This window comes from Chondrus crispus, genomic scaffold, assembly GCF_000350225.1.
Source record: "Chondrus crispus Stackhouse genomic scaffold, scaffold_37, whole genome shotgun sequence".
In the NCBI taxonomy this organism is placed as follows: Eukaryota; Rhodophyta; class Florideophyceae; order Gigartinales; family Gigartinaceae; genus Chondrus; species Chondrus crispus.
This window is the reverse complement of record NW_005179283.1, coordinates 192291-206117: the sequence shown is the minus strand read 5'-3', so window position 1 is coordinate 206117 and position 13827 is coordinate 192291. Positions and strand designations below refer to the sequence as shown.

Sequence of the window (13827 nt, the reverse complement as noted above, 5' to 3'; positions counted from 1 at the left end):
GATGACCTGCGTGCGGTCCACATCATCGTCGTTCGAACCTTTCCTTCCGGGAAAAACAGAATCAAACGCAACGGCTGCGCTTCCCGCTAAATATGGACGCATAGCGCCATTCACAACACGCAGGTTCGTCCATTTTCGGACCAATACTAAATCTTCATGCACTTGGTACAGTACAGAGGAAGCAAGGTCGTCGGGGAGATTGTTCTTCTTGAGAAAAGAGAAGAGCCTCTCTAGCGGCTTTGTACAGTCGTCCTTGAACGGTATGTGGTTCTCCGCAGATTTTTCCACCTCCGATGCGGACGCAGGGCGCTCACCTACCGCAGACATCTGGTCGTACTAGTGAAGCAGGTCACACTCTTCTTGGGATTTTGGTCGGCTTTCCTTGCTTGCAACTTTCCAAAGGTTTCAGTGAAACGCTGAGCAGCTATTTACCCAGGGGGCAGATCATGCGTTCTCACAGCTGCGCCTGTTGTTTGAGGAGAGAGCTTATCCTCCGGGCGGAATGGTATGAAGTTAGACAACAGCTATAGGATGACGGATTCATGTTCGGAATTTAAGGGGCACATGTACCTTTTAGCGGAAAATCATCAATCCCAAATAAATTAAGTCTCACCCACAGGGGCAACCACGCCGGCGCCGGCGCTGACTGTTCTTTTTTCGTGCAGGTCGTTCAGTTTCCGAGCATCCAGGAGCAAGATAATAGGTCAGGGCGACCACGCAAAATGCTACGGAGCCATGCCGTCTGGTGAGGGAATAGAGGTTTACTGTCTCACAAGCGACTCTCATCGAGCCTTCCTGCAAAGGCATGGCGACACTCTCCTCAGCATCAGCGGAACTCATCGCGTTCGAATATTTACAGAAGAGGAGACAGCAGCAAGACCATACTCGCCGTATCTTATAGACACTAAGACAGGCTTGAAGAGCGTACAGGGGACAGATACTGGATTGAATATTGCCGTAATTCAACAGCAGCTTTCCACGTTTTGGGTAGGCAAAACGCTGTTGTATTGCCGCGAGACAGATAGTACGCAAGATATACTCACACGCCTGTTCACTGAAACTGCTGGTGGCGCAGTTGCATTATCCGGATGGCAGACAGCTGGAAGAGGCAGGCGGGGTGCTGAGTGGCAATGCCCAGCTGGTAGCGTTGCGCTCTCTGTCGCAGTCCGCATCCCGAGAGATTCTCCAGAGCGACTCAACTTTTTGCAATATGTAGCCGCGCTCGCTGTCGCGGACGCTGTTGCTAGCGAACCATCTTGGCAGGAGACTTGTATTCGAATTAAATGGCCAAACGATGTATTTGCGAAGAACGTCAAGATTGGGGGAGTGCTTTGCGAAGCAACTGTTCGTAACGGAGAATTCCATGTCACTGTTGGGGTCGGCGTCAATGTAACGAACGCTAAACCAACCGCTTGCTTACTACAAGCAGTTGAGGAGGCCGTGGGTTCGGTTAACGCGAAGGGCATGCGAGAAGTCTTTATTGCCCGATACTTGACAGCCTTTGAAAAACTTTTCGATGAGTTTAGCGCCCGTGGTTTCACTGGAAGAATTCTCGAGAGATACTTAAGACTTTGGATGCACGAGGGTCAAGTGCTCAAAATCGGAGGGCACGAGGGGCCCTCAGCGGTCGTGCATGGACTTGCCCCGAATGGTTGGGTTCGAGTTTTCCGCGACGACCTACAGGCGTTCCAAGACCTTGCTCCAGATATTACCAGCCTTGACCTGTCTCAAAATGTCATCAAGGAAAAAGCACGTGGGCCCAGGTGATTTACTTGAGCGCACACAGCAATTGATGAGACATTCAATGAGGAGGCCCCTATCCTTCAGAGGAATCTTTGTGTTCCATTCGCGCGTTTGATACTCGGATGACAAAGGATCAATGGTTCAGGGTTTTTGTGGACGCTCTGCTGAGACTGAAGCACGCAACGGTCCCACTTGCTGCATAGGGGGTTTTCTGCGCGATTGTGAGAGGGAGTGGTGCAGAGTAGCAATGGATAGCCCGGCTTGCTGGGTCACGCCCAGACAAGTGAAGGAATCCAATTAGAAATGAGCAGGGTTTGGAGATGCAGTCAGCTCAAGCTTATACCACTCATGATTTTCTTGCTGTCAGATACAACTGCTCCTGAGATTCATAATAAATTTCCAGTCCTCAGCGAGCGCAGGCTCGGAGCGCAGGCTTGGAGTTCAGACGCGTAGTACCGAGATGGAGTATCTACCCAGATGATATAGGCACATTCCGATCACCCTCAGTACAGAGAATAACACTTCTGCGTTTCCTTATGTGGTGCACGGACCGTGAACATTGGACTAGTCTTTGTAGCTTTTCACGAAGCCATCCGGTTCCCGTAAGTGAAAAGACCCTTCTGCGTGGACATTCCAGTGGGGGTGCAATTACTTGTTAGGCAGTGTTCGAGAACAAAAGCGCGCACATGAGAGTATGAAACGGTTGCGGGAGGTAGGAACTCGCAGTGCTCTCACCTATCATCGGCATCAAGCGCAGCGAGCAAGCAATCAATCCGTTGAATGACATTGTCACTGCTCTCCCGACCACCTGTAGCGTTTTGCAAAAACATTTCACAGATTCCAGACGCTTCCGCCAACGCCCAGGCTAGTTGAGAGTCATTCTCTTTTTCTATGCGACTGTCTGAGCCTCCATCAAGGATGGTCTGAGCCTCATCCCACACTTGGAGCGGCCGCAAGGCGGCTTCTGCCATGTGTTCCGCCCGCGCCAGCACATCTGCTATCTCTGCTGTCCTCGTCTTTACGCTGGCGAGCATGCCTGCTGTTTTGGCACGTTGCAGGTCCAGCTCGCAAGCTAGGGAAAGTGTGACTGCCTCGTCGGCGGACCTTGTTCGGGATGAAGGCGAGCGGATGGCTTCACCAGTATCAGCTGCGGTATTTCGTGAGCCGTTGTTTTCGTGACTGGCCATGAGTTAATACAATACGGTATAGCTGAGTCAAGTACCTCGCCAATCAGTTAACGCGTTCGATGAAGAAGAGGGATGAAGGTTCCTCTCCAAAACAATGGAGACCGTCCCATGTCATGCTACTCGGTGTTATACTTATGACATAGGAAAGTGCGGTCGTGGAATAGAATGGATCAAAAAACCTACCAAAAGATGCTTGCTCCACCGACAGGAGTAAAAACATGAGCTCAAATTTTCCTGAAGTCTCTCTTTCACAGCCGGAGATCGACACCTACGCACTGCCTAGCGCTCTTTTCCCCATGTGCAGTTAGGCGCTCGTTGAGATGAGCTGATTGTCTGAAAGGAGCTGAAAGTGCAAACCTGATGGAGGAAACGAGGACATCCACCATGGCAATTTGCTGCGGCTTCGTCGGCCAAGGTACATTTCTCAAAGCACCTTCACTTCAAGGCTCCGCGACGTCAAGACGAACGCGTCGCAGATCATGCGTACAAATGGAATCGCAACCATGCTCTCAGAAGCGCGTTCCTACGAGGCGAACAATCCTCAAGACAGCTATACTCGCACTACCTCTGGCATTACTCTCTCCCGCGGCCTCGGAGGAAGGACAAAAATTGTCAAGCCCGACTGAAGAGGCAGCGAAAGAAGCGCTGCAGGACATCGACCCCGGCTCCGCAGAGCCTAAGATCACGGACCGTGTCTTCCTCGACCTGCGTCTAGACGGTTCTGTCGCAGAGCGGGTGACGATAGGTCTCTACGGTGACGTGACGCCGGCGACGGTAGCCAACTTCAAAGCGCTACTGCAGTCAGGGTACGTGGGGACATCAGTGTACAGGGTGGTGCCCGGGTTGACAGTGCAGCTGGGAGACGTGCTGAAAAACGGGGGACGGAGCGGGCGGGCGGCGACGGCGGACGGGAGTCTAGCATTGGAGAACGTGCGGGTGAGGCATACAATTCCTGGGCTGGTTTCGATGGTGAGAGGGGTGGACGGACGCGGGGATTCGAGGTTTTTTGTAAATACCAGACCGGGGGATAGCGGATACTTGGATGGGCGGTACTGCGCGTTTGGAAGAGTGTTGGAGAATATGGCGTTTTGGTACAAGGTGGAGAGGAAGGCGAACAAAGGGGTTTTCGCGAGCCGATTGCCAAAGGTGGAGATCGTCGCAGCTGGGGTGTTGTGAGAGTAAGATGATGAGGTTGTGCCGATGGTATGTGTAGTCCGACGTGAAGGCGGACGTGAAGGCGGACGTGAAGGCGTCAGAAAGGTAAGGCGGGAATGCCTTTGCCCACAGGAGGGGTGGGGTGGCGTAACGTTTTTGTTAAAATGTTCAATGTTTTTAACTCTGACTTTTTCTTGGGAGGGGCACCAAAACCAGCGGGTTGTGCACTAAATTGGACCGTCTCAAAATTGCGCGTCGCTCGTACAGGGGGTCCCCTCAATAGTTCGCTTTACAATAGTGCACATGGCCAAAAGTGCACCCCTTTCAGCGATGTCACCATTCATACCACGTGTACACCTGTGCACGTGGGCGATGCCGATGTAGATGCACACCGCTGCGTTGCGGATGACGACCACGACCGCATGCTTCAGAGGCACTGCGCCGGGCCAAACGAGCCCTGTTTGAAGCCTATCACCAGCAAGCGCGCAAGAAGCGACGTCAAACGCTCATATCAGAGCATTTTGTGGCCGGTGGGCCGTGACCTGTGGATAAACCTTCATTAGTTCGCGCTGACAGTAGTGCGTATCTATAGCTTATAGCACGAGGGTGCACTATTGAGGGGTACCTACTGTATATCGTAATGTGATGTGATGGCTGTAGGATTGTGATTGGGCGATCGTTCAATCATCACGGAGAGTAGTGGTGGCGCCGTGTTGCGATTTGCAATTTCTCCACCACACTACATTCCGCATCCACCACCCTATCACTGAATCCGGCAGCACGCTTGCCCGTCCTTGTCGCACCCCTACCGAGTCGCCATCAGTCTCTCTGACCCTTCTATTATTTTCAATTCCCCTCCTTCTGAATCTCTCTTCGACATCCACATTGCATCTCACTTAACTGACCTTCTCTCTGTCATCATATTTTCACATCCCTCCCCACTTGCCATAACCAAAATTCCCAGATTGCATCCCTCCCTCCCCTCCTCATCCGCCGCCCCTCCCCTTCCCTCTCTGCCTCAATCCCAGTCTTGGTGCCATGTCGTCGCCACGCGTTTCAGTGCTCCTCGCCCTCACCGCGCTTCTCCTTCTTTTCCCTCGCTCCTCCCTCTGCTATCCCACCCTCGATGAGCGCAAGCGAAGACATCCTCAAATCTTCCAGTTCCCGTACATGGGCCGTGGCGACCCTGACCACTCCTTCCGACACCCCTACAAGCCCTCCGCAGGCGGCGATCCCGTCGATGCCTGGTTCCAGCTGGGCTCTACTGTAATTGCCCGCGCCCGTTCCGGCCGCGACATTGTCCGTCTCACGTCGGCCGCACAAGCAAATCAGGGCATCTTCTACAATGCCGTCAGGACAGAGTCGGCAAACTTCAACGGCTACTTTGACGTACAGATCGACAGCGTCCGCGAGAGCCACGAGGCTGCGGATGGCATGGGCTTTTTCTTTGTCAAGGATCGCCCAAAGGCAGGCTCCGCCATGGGTATTGATGAACGTGTCCAAGGCTTGGGGCTTATTATTGACACTTTTTCGAATAGCAGGAGTAGGCGTGTCCCGTATATGTACGCCTATGTGTCTGATGGCACCAAGAAGTGGAACCCGGATACCGATGGATCTGATACCGAGTTGGCGCGCGGCTGTCAGCTCGAGATGAATACCCAGATTCGCGTTTATGTACAGTTTGTTGATGGTGATCTTCATGTCGGAGTGGCCATGAACCCGCGCAGCCCGCATCGCTGGCATACGTGCTTTAAAGCCTCCAATGTCAAAATGCCCTTCTCAGGAGGTGGAGTTCTTGCCTTTGCAGGCGAGACGGGCCACTTCTTCGCTCTTCATGAGGTGCATGATGCCAGTTTTATAGATGAGAGCGATCATTCGGGAGAGGGCTACCGCTCAGAGTATCAGTCGCAGCAGTATGGCGATCCGCAGCAGCAGCAACAGCGGCAGCGGCAATCGCCACATCAGCAACAACAACAGAAGGAGGCTCCGCGTGCTCCGGTATCCAACGACCCGAGCACGAGAGTTCATAAGTCTGACAATCCTACAGAGTCTTTAGCAGGGAGCCTTGATTTACAAATCTACCACGTGTTCGACTCAATGACACAAGATCTAAAAAACGTAGGAGGGAAGGACGCCGCGCAGACGACGTCCAAGCTGACAGATGTTCGCGACGTGACTGTGCATCTAGTGACGGAACTGGAGAAGCAGAGTTCAAACATGAAAGAATTAGCTGGGACGTTGTCGCACTTAAAAGAATCTGCGGGGGACTTGACGTATGCATCAGATCGATTTACGTCGCAATTGCGAGGTATGCATGCGAGTCTCAAAGTTCTACGTGACAAAACGGAGAAGATGGGCGACAAGCATGATGATTTGCATGCTGATTTGTTGGATCACCAAGAATCTATCGCGGAACGTCAAGGGAACGGAGTGTTGATAATGTTTTTAGTGATGCAAGTGCTCCTGGTGGCTGTAGTATATTTTCTGAACAAGATTACTGCAACATCGAGGAAAATGGGAAGGATGGTGTAAATTGGGGTTTTCGAAAAACGCGTCTGGATGAGGACGATATAGATGGAGATTTGAGGTTCAGTATAAACAAAACATTACTAATTGCTGCACGCTCGTTGGGATAACTTGCATATCGAAATCACCAATAGATGACAGGTGCTTCCCCAGATTGATCATAATTTGGCTTCCCAATAACCTCACTGCAGTGTGCCCTACTTTCAAGAGTAGCAAAAAGAGTAGACTTACGGATCGAGGTAGATGACCAGGAAGTATTGAGCCGAGGTCAGGGCGAGATGTCCAAAAAAAGGTTCAGATAACTGTTTGGTATTGAGTTCCATTCTTGCGCAGAGGGAATGCCAATCTTCTCTGTTATTGTTATCGTTTGATAGATGAGTCTCCGAAGAGAACTCAATTTAGCTCCTCACCAAGTTGTATATATAGCAGATATACTTTAAATGTTAAATATTCTTTATTTTTAGGCATAATTATCGACAGTCTGTCTTTGTCGAGCGCAGGCTGAGTGAGCCCTTTCTTCATTTGCGGCCTCTAGCACAGTGGTTAAGTGACCCATGGTGTTGAGAAGATTCCTCAGATCGATTCCCAGTGCTGCTCCACCGTTCTGGAAAGGTCTACGTCTCTTTTATCGCCTTCCAGCAGTCCGTGTCTCCTCATAATTGCTTCGTACCTTTTCTCTTGCGACGATCCTTGCGTTCGCCCTGTTTCGCATGCCAGTGTCTCATCGCGGAAACAGGTCTTTCCGCGTACCGGCTCGCACCTGCCTTGCCATTTGCAATGAGCGACCCGGAGCTGCAGGCAGTCGAGTCAGCATTGAATACGTTGGCGCTCGCATCCACCGACGCCGCACTTGAAAAAGTTATATCCCGTCTCCTTCCCGCACTTCTCACTGCTTTATCTAGTCCGTCCGCCCCCGCTCGTGACAAAATCATCGAAACGCTGCAGCACATAAATGTTCGCGTCCGCGCTTCCTCAGGCATCGCCCTTCCCTTTTCAGATGTGCTATCAGTCGCAGCAGACCCAAAGGCAGCCGCTCTAACTGTCAACGTTGCCCTCAGGGGCGGTTATCTCGTACGATGCTTCAAGAGCCTTCCGAGAAGAGAAAGGGCGACGGCGCTGCCTAAGATTTTGGAAACTGCCCACCGCGTTGCGTCCGAAGGCAACAAAAATGCCTTGAGACAACTCGCATTAGAAGCACTCGCATATGCTGCTGAAGAGTTTCCATCGGGTCCTGGGGTGGCCTTATGGAGGCTTTTGCAAACGGTACCTGAGCCTTCGGCGGAGGCATTTTTCGACTACGCCTTGCGTGCTCTTCGCGGGAAGACGGAGGCGGCGCCGACAGAAGCTCAGTTGTTAGCCATAGTGCGATTGGCGGGGGAGTACTCTTCAGGGAACGATGCGCAGCGATGCGCAAAGATTCTTCCGCATTTACTGGTTGCCGCTGGCACCTCAATGCGCACGAGGCTTTCTTCTGCAGGAGAATCGGCACTCAAGAAGCTACCTGGCGCTGATGTACTCTCCAGCGAAGATCCTGGTCTCGTCGACATGCTATTCGAAATATACTTAGATCCGTTATCGGAGGCCCCTATGCGAACAGTAGTACTCGGAAAGGCTTTGCTCAAGACGCCGCTTGCCGCGCAATGCTTTCCAGAAGTCTTAGACGTGTCGAAGGCGGCGTTGTTGACCTCCGGTGTCCCTCCAAGGCTTCATGGCCTTGGAATGCAGTGGGTAAGCTTTTTGCTTGCACACTCAGCGGACTCAGGGCTGAGGGAAAACGCCCGGCCTTTTGTGGAGGTTATGATGAAGCTTGTACACAATGCAACTGGCGAGAGTCCAAGTTTTCCGGACAAGCTGAGAGCATTCGGATTCACTGGCCTAGCAGAAATGGTTATTCGCGTCCCGGAACTTATGGGAGAACATGGCGTAACTGCACAGCTGTTTTTTGAGGCAGCGCAGGACAAGTCTCTACCAGCAGAGGTGCGAACTACTGCGTCACATGCCCTCGTAGCACTTACTAGGGTTGTACGGTTTCGGCTTGGAGATGTTTCTGAGAAGCGAGATTCGGCACTACAGACGGTGTTCAGTACCATCAGGAATTCCGATGATATTGCGAGCTCCGCAAGGGCTGCAGCTGTTCAGTGGGCGAATGAGTGTTTCAGCTTTGCTGACTGCGATGCCCGACTGGTCAACATAATTGCTTGCGCCGATGTCCGGCAGGACGTGCGACAGCATGCCAGCTACGGCCTATCTCCTAAACGGTGGCGAGTGAAAACGGAATTTGGTGGCGATGATGGCAGCCCCGTGGAGAGTACAGAGCGTCCTCTCTTGATGCAGATTGTGCAATGCTACGACAGCTATAGTGGTCCAAAGATGGGCCCAAAGAGTATCGGCGCCTATTTATGTTTTGGGCTGACTTCATTGATTCATTCCATTTTGAATGGAAAGTCCAAAGCCCTCCTGCAGGCTGGTGTCATAGAAGCATTTCTTGAGAAGAATCCTGAAAATCTCAAAGCTCTTACTATGCTAAAAGATACAGCCCAAGAAGCTCTTTTGGCATCGCTTCAATCAAAGGTAGCTGGGCTCGAACGGGCTACACTAGTTGTCATTCTGTTTGCTTCAAAGATAAATTCTTTGAGGCCATACGTGTCGCGGACCTATGCTGGCCTGATTTTGGAAATACTCTCTCTCTTGCAGAAAAAGTCTGCAGCCGGAGACATGCAAGTTGCACGGGCTTTGTCAATCCTCATCGGAATTGCGTCAGAGAGCATGGACGAACAGGATCTTTTTGCCATGATAATGAAAATAGGAAGTGGACTTGAGCCTAAGGAGTCTGGCGCGGCATCTGGCAGATTCGGTGAAGATGAAAGAGTTGCGAAAACACTTGCCCTTGGCCAAATAATTGCACGTACGTCGCGTCGCGATGGCTTTTCATTCCATGCAGAGACAGCTGATAAAGTGAGCGCCATATGCCTGCATGTCACGAGGCGTTTGACACTGGCTGTCGAATCTTCAAACGCAGTACGAACGGCTGCTTGTGTAGCTGTTGGAGATATCGGCATCCACGGAGCGCTTCCCATCCCTCAAACCCCCAGAGAGGTAACTATTAGTTCTTTGGCTGGAATCCTCAAATCACACAACTCTGACGCTCGTCTCGTAGAGACTGCTGCAGATTCCATTGGAAAGATATGCGTCGGGGAACCACGCCGGTCCTTCAAGAGAATTGCCGTCGAAGCCTTGTTGACTGTGTGCAAGGATCGAAAGGAAGATGAAATCCGGTTCACTGCTGGGGAGAGTTTGGTTCGATGTGCGTCTGGATGTGATGCACCAAGTCCTGTGTTGGATGGCGCTGATGAGCCCAATGCGATTCCATCGTCCCAAAGCTCGGTCATGGGGGACTTGACATTGATTATGAATGTAAAGACCGACTTAACATTGATCAGAAATGTCAACTGTGATGACGAGGGCGAGAAGTGGAAACCCTCTAATATTGAGGAGGTAACGAGGGCGCTCATCGAATTGTCACAGGATGAAAGACCAGGTGCCAGGGCAGGAGGTTGTGTCTGTCTGTTTACACTTCTGAGGTTGCTTGGGCCAAAGACAAAGGGCAGGGCTTCCCCCGAGCTCCAGTTTGGTTCAGCGGATGACGAAACTAGGTTCCAGGACAAGCAAAAAATATTGTCTGGTCTGCTACCTGAAATCCAACAAGCGTTTACAGTTTTGCTTGGAGATCGCGATGATTTTGTGCAGCAGATGGCCTCTTGTGGCGTTGCGCTTGTCTACGAAATGTGCCCGCTCAATCAGCAACAGGACTTGGTTTCTACTTTAGTCCGCTCTTTGACGTCTGGGAAAGCACGAGCAGCATCGACTGTGCCTGGGGATCAAGGAGCGATTTTGGAACTTGGGGGATTGAACACTTCAGAGAAAACTGTGGGAAGGTCAGCTACGTACAAGGAGCTGTGCACCATTGCTCAAGACATGGGGCAGCCAGAGCTTGTTTATAAGTTTATGGACTTGGCAGGGCACGCAGCTCTTTGGAACAACAGAAGGGGAGCAGCCCTCGCAGGTGGTGCCTTGCTGGACAGTGGAGCAGCTGCTGAACAGCTCCGTCCACATGTCAAAACTCTCCTTCCGAAACTATACGTGTACTGTTATGATCCGACAGAGCAAGTCCGCATTGCCATGGGGTCTGTTCTTAAGGCGGTCGTCAAGGCCTCGGATTTAGGAACTATTGCTGAAGCGATATCTGCACATTTCAACATCGTGATCCGCTACTGCTTGAATACAATGACGGTTCGTCAATGGCGAAGCAGAGAAGCCGCGTGTAGTGCCCTTAGAGATGCACTTGTGTCCAGAACATGGCTACAGATGAAGGACATGCTTGCAGAAATATGGGTTATCACGTTGCGTGCACTAGACGACATCAAAGAGAGTGTGCGGAAAGCTGCGGGAGGGACAGGCCGTTCATTGTCGGAGCTTTCAGTCCATTTGTGCAACCCCGCACAGGTAGGCGAGGAAATTGCAGCAGAAGCTATGAAAGTTGTCATCCCGGGTATTCTCGCTGCCTTCACGCATCAAGTGGACGAAGTGCGATTAGTGGCAACAAAAACCTTAACAGAAGTGATTAGGCACGGAGGAAGCTCTTTGACATCATCGGTACCGAATCTAGTTGAGGCGCTACTGGAAGCTGCCACCGAGCTGGAACCAGGGATACTGAATTACGCCCAATTTCACGTGGACGAAAAAGAAGAACTGCAGAAAGCCAGAGTGGAATTTGCGTCAAGCTCTACATCATCGATAATGGATTCTTTAGATCGACTTGCAGGATTTGTTGACGAGTCCATAGTCGCAAAGCTAATACCAAAGCTGATCCGCCTATCCAGAATAGGCGTCGGTATTCCGACGCGCGCGACAACAGCAAAGTTCTTTTCAACAATACTGCGGTCTCGCGCGATTGTAGTAGAGCCGTACGCGGCAAGGCTCATGAACGCATCTTCTGCAGCAGCAGGCATGGAACGGGATATGAATTTGAGGGAGCTATGGTGTTCTGCTGTCGGAGGTGCAGCCAAGCTGTCAAATACTGAAGAAGTAGGACAGCTTGTTGAGAGAATTGTTTACTACGCAGGATCCGAAGATGCTCGAGATCGATCACTGGCATCGTCTCTGGCGGTGGGTCTCTGGAGAAAGTCTCCTGACACCGCCCGTCAGCACGCTAGTCTTATGCTTCCTATCGCCTATATGGGTCGTTACGAAACCGATGACGATGCGAAAGGAGCTGGAGCAAACTGGAAAGAAGTTTGGAGCGAGGGTGCGCCCAGCACGGAGGCAGGGCTTCGGCTATATGCAGAAGAAATCACGGACATCTGTGTTGGACGACTCGCGAAGTCATCACAATATCGCGTGAAGCGAAGTGCGGCTGCGGCTTTGGGTGCACTCGCGGATGCATCCAATGAGACTGTGGACGTAAAATATCTTGCTAAGTCGGCAAAAGCCCTGATGGCAGCCTTGCCAGGCCACATTTGGGAGGGAAAGATTGTTGCACTGGAAGCAGTTGGAACGATTGCCAAAGCTTACTCAAATTTAGACGTGTGGCAGACTTCGGGTGGTGCGGACGCTGTCGTACGAACTCTACTGCAAGAATGCAAGCGTGGGAGAAAAGACTATCGATTGGCTGCGATCGAATCAGCGACGAAGTTACTCGAGAAATGCCGTGATGACTTGGATATGTTCGGGGAAGTAAATTCCCATGTCTCAGAATTGTGGGCGCCGGAGACGACGATGGAAAATGAGTCTGTGGTGGGTGCTCATGCTATTTGGGAGACGGGATCTGATGCGGATATTGTGGATGCCCGGAACAAGGCACGGAAAGCGCGAAGAGGCCTGTGTGTAGCGGCAATTGGATGCCAGGAGGCCGCACTAGCAAGTGGAAAGAGAGCGGATAGACAGGTTGAACATATTGAGAGCTTAATGGCAATGTTTGAGAGTGTTGAGACAGGGCATTGGGAGGTGCGGTTAGGGGTGCTCGAGGCTGTGCAGCGGGTGGTGAAGCGTTTGGACGAGGGAGTGCTGTTTGGGCATTCTGGACACAATGGGAGCACGCGGTTGACAGTGAGGATCGCTAAACTCGCTGAGTTCGGCGTGATCGATGTCAAGTATGCAAAGATCCGAGTGAGTGGGTTTTCAGTTTTGACGGTTCTTGGGGAGAGTCTCAAGGATAAGGGCCAAGTGATTAACTTCCTGTCTGATGAAGTGCAAAGCCAAGCAATGCAGGCTGCAAGGAAAACTGATACGGATCCTGCAGTACAAAAGAGTGCCAGGAAAGTCTGCGCGATTTTCCATCTCCAGGAATGAGATTGCACTGCAATGAGCAATTTAGTTGCGTGTTGACACGTGTTCGCCGCAGTAAGAGCACCCCTACTGGTTTAGTTATATTTCGAGGTTAAATATGAGAAATTTAGCGTTTGGAGATAACGATTCTAGGCGCTACACTACAGTCGATGTACCTTAATATGCGTCCCCGATTATGCGCATTGCCCGCGATATGCGCAGCGAATCCTCGTGTCCGTATTTAGGGCCCCTCAGAGCCTCTCAGAAGGGGTTGGGAATATACACTGCTCTGATTGGTTATATGGGAAATAAATGACCGGAAACTGAGCGGGGACCATAGCTACAGTAACACACACAAGTCCTGATTCACTTTCGACACAAGCGATGATGAACAAAGGACTGACGATCGACACCTCCAGATGATCATCTGTGCGGAAGGCGATGGGTGCCGGGGGTGGGATGACAAGGGTCGGCAGAACCGCGCTGTTCCCTCAACCTCTGGCCACCGATGCCTTGGGTGCAAGGTTCCAATGCATGCCATCTGCAGTCGTGAGTCCGGCCACGAAGAAGTTTCATCTTGCCCACGCATTTGCTCTGCGTGTTACGATTGTGGCGTGCGTCCGATATCTGTGGTTGTGAATGCTATCCCCTCGGACGAAGAAGTCATGAATTTTGTCGATGACGAGTGCGTCGACATCGACTATGTAGATGAGAGAGCATCAGACGAGCCGGTTGCCGGATCATCCATCTTGGCCCAGCTGAGCGTGCAGTCTAGTCAGACGAAGTTGAACTGGAACGGCACTGTCCCAAAGAAAATATCAAAACAAACTGCTGCTCGCAAACGGCAGAGTGGCAAAAGAACTCGGCTCAACATGAAGCAGCAGCTTACCAT

The 13827-nt window shown here is 51.5% G+C and overlaps 7 protein-coding genes; 5 read left to right on the top strand and 2 right to left on the bottom strand.

Annotated features, from left to right (window-relative positions):
* Position 1: 1 nt before the first annotated feature.
* On the top strand, positions 2-2202 carry CHC_T00006156001 (hypothetical protein). XM_005718257.1 is given in 2 exon segments: positions 2-340; positions 341-2202. The coding sequence occupies 1 exon segment, from the start codon at positions 2-4 to the stop codon at positions 338-340; it is 339 nt and encodes a 112-aa protein (XP_005718314.1). The 3' UTR covers positions 341-2202.
* Positions 2203-2474: 272 nt separating this feature from the next.
* Positions 2475-2930, bottom strand: CHC_T00006155001 (hypothetical protein). The gene has a single exon (XM_005718256.1). It carries the CDS (start codon positions 2928-2930, stop codon positions 2475-2477), a length of 456 nt encoding a protein of 151 aa, XP_005718313.1.
* A 360-nt stretch (positions 2931-3290) lies between these two features.
* Positions 3291-4106, top strand: CHC_T00006154001 (hypothetical protein). Its single transcript, XM_005718255.1, has one exon. The coding sequence runs from the start codon at positions 3291-3293 to the stop codon at positions 4104-4106; it is 816 nt and encodes a 271-aa protein (XP_005718312.1).
* A 24-nt stretch (positions 4107-4130) lies between these two features.
* On the top strand, positions 4131-4316 carry CHC_T00006153001 (hypothetical protein). The gene has a single exon (XM_005718254.1). The coding sequence runs from the start codon at positions 4131-4133 to the stop codon at positions 4314-4316; it is 186 nt and encodes a 61-aa protein (XP_005718311.1).
* Positions 4317-5123: 807 nt separating this feature from the next.
* Positions 5124-6700, top strand: CHC_T00006152001 (hypothetical protein). XM_005718253.1 is given in 2 exon segments: positions 5124-6617; positions 6618-6700. The coding sequence occupies 1 exon segment, from the start codon at positions 5124-5126 to the stop codon at positions 6615-6617; it is 1494 nt and encodes a 497-aa protein (XP_005718310.1). The 3' UTR covers positions 6618-6700.
* Positions 6701-7264: 564 nt separating this feature from the next.
* CHC_T00006151001 (hypothetical protein) lies at positions 7265-7591 on the bottom strand. The gene has a single exon (XM_005718252.1). It carries the CDS (start codon positions 7589-7591, stop codon positions 7265-7267), a length of 327 nt encoding a protein of 108 aa, XP_005718309.1.
* A 472-nt stretch (positions 7592-8063) lies between these two features.
* Positions 8064-13071, top strand: CHC_T00006150001 (hypothetical protein). XM_005718251.1 is given in 2 exon segments: positions 8064-12959; positions 12960-13071. The coding sequence occupies 1 exon segment, from the start codon at positions 8064-8066 to the stop codon at positions 12957-12959; it is 4896 nt and encodes a 1631-aa protein (XP_005718308.1). The 3' UTR covers positions 12960-13071.
* The last annotated feature ends 756 nt before the right edge of the window (positions 13072-13827 follow it).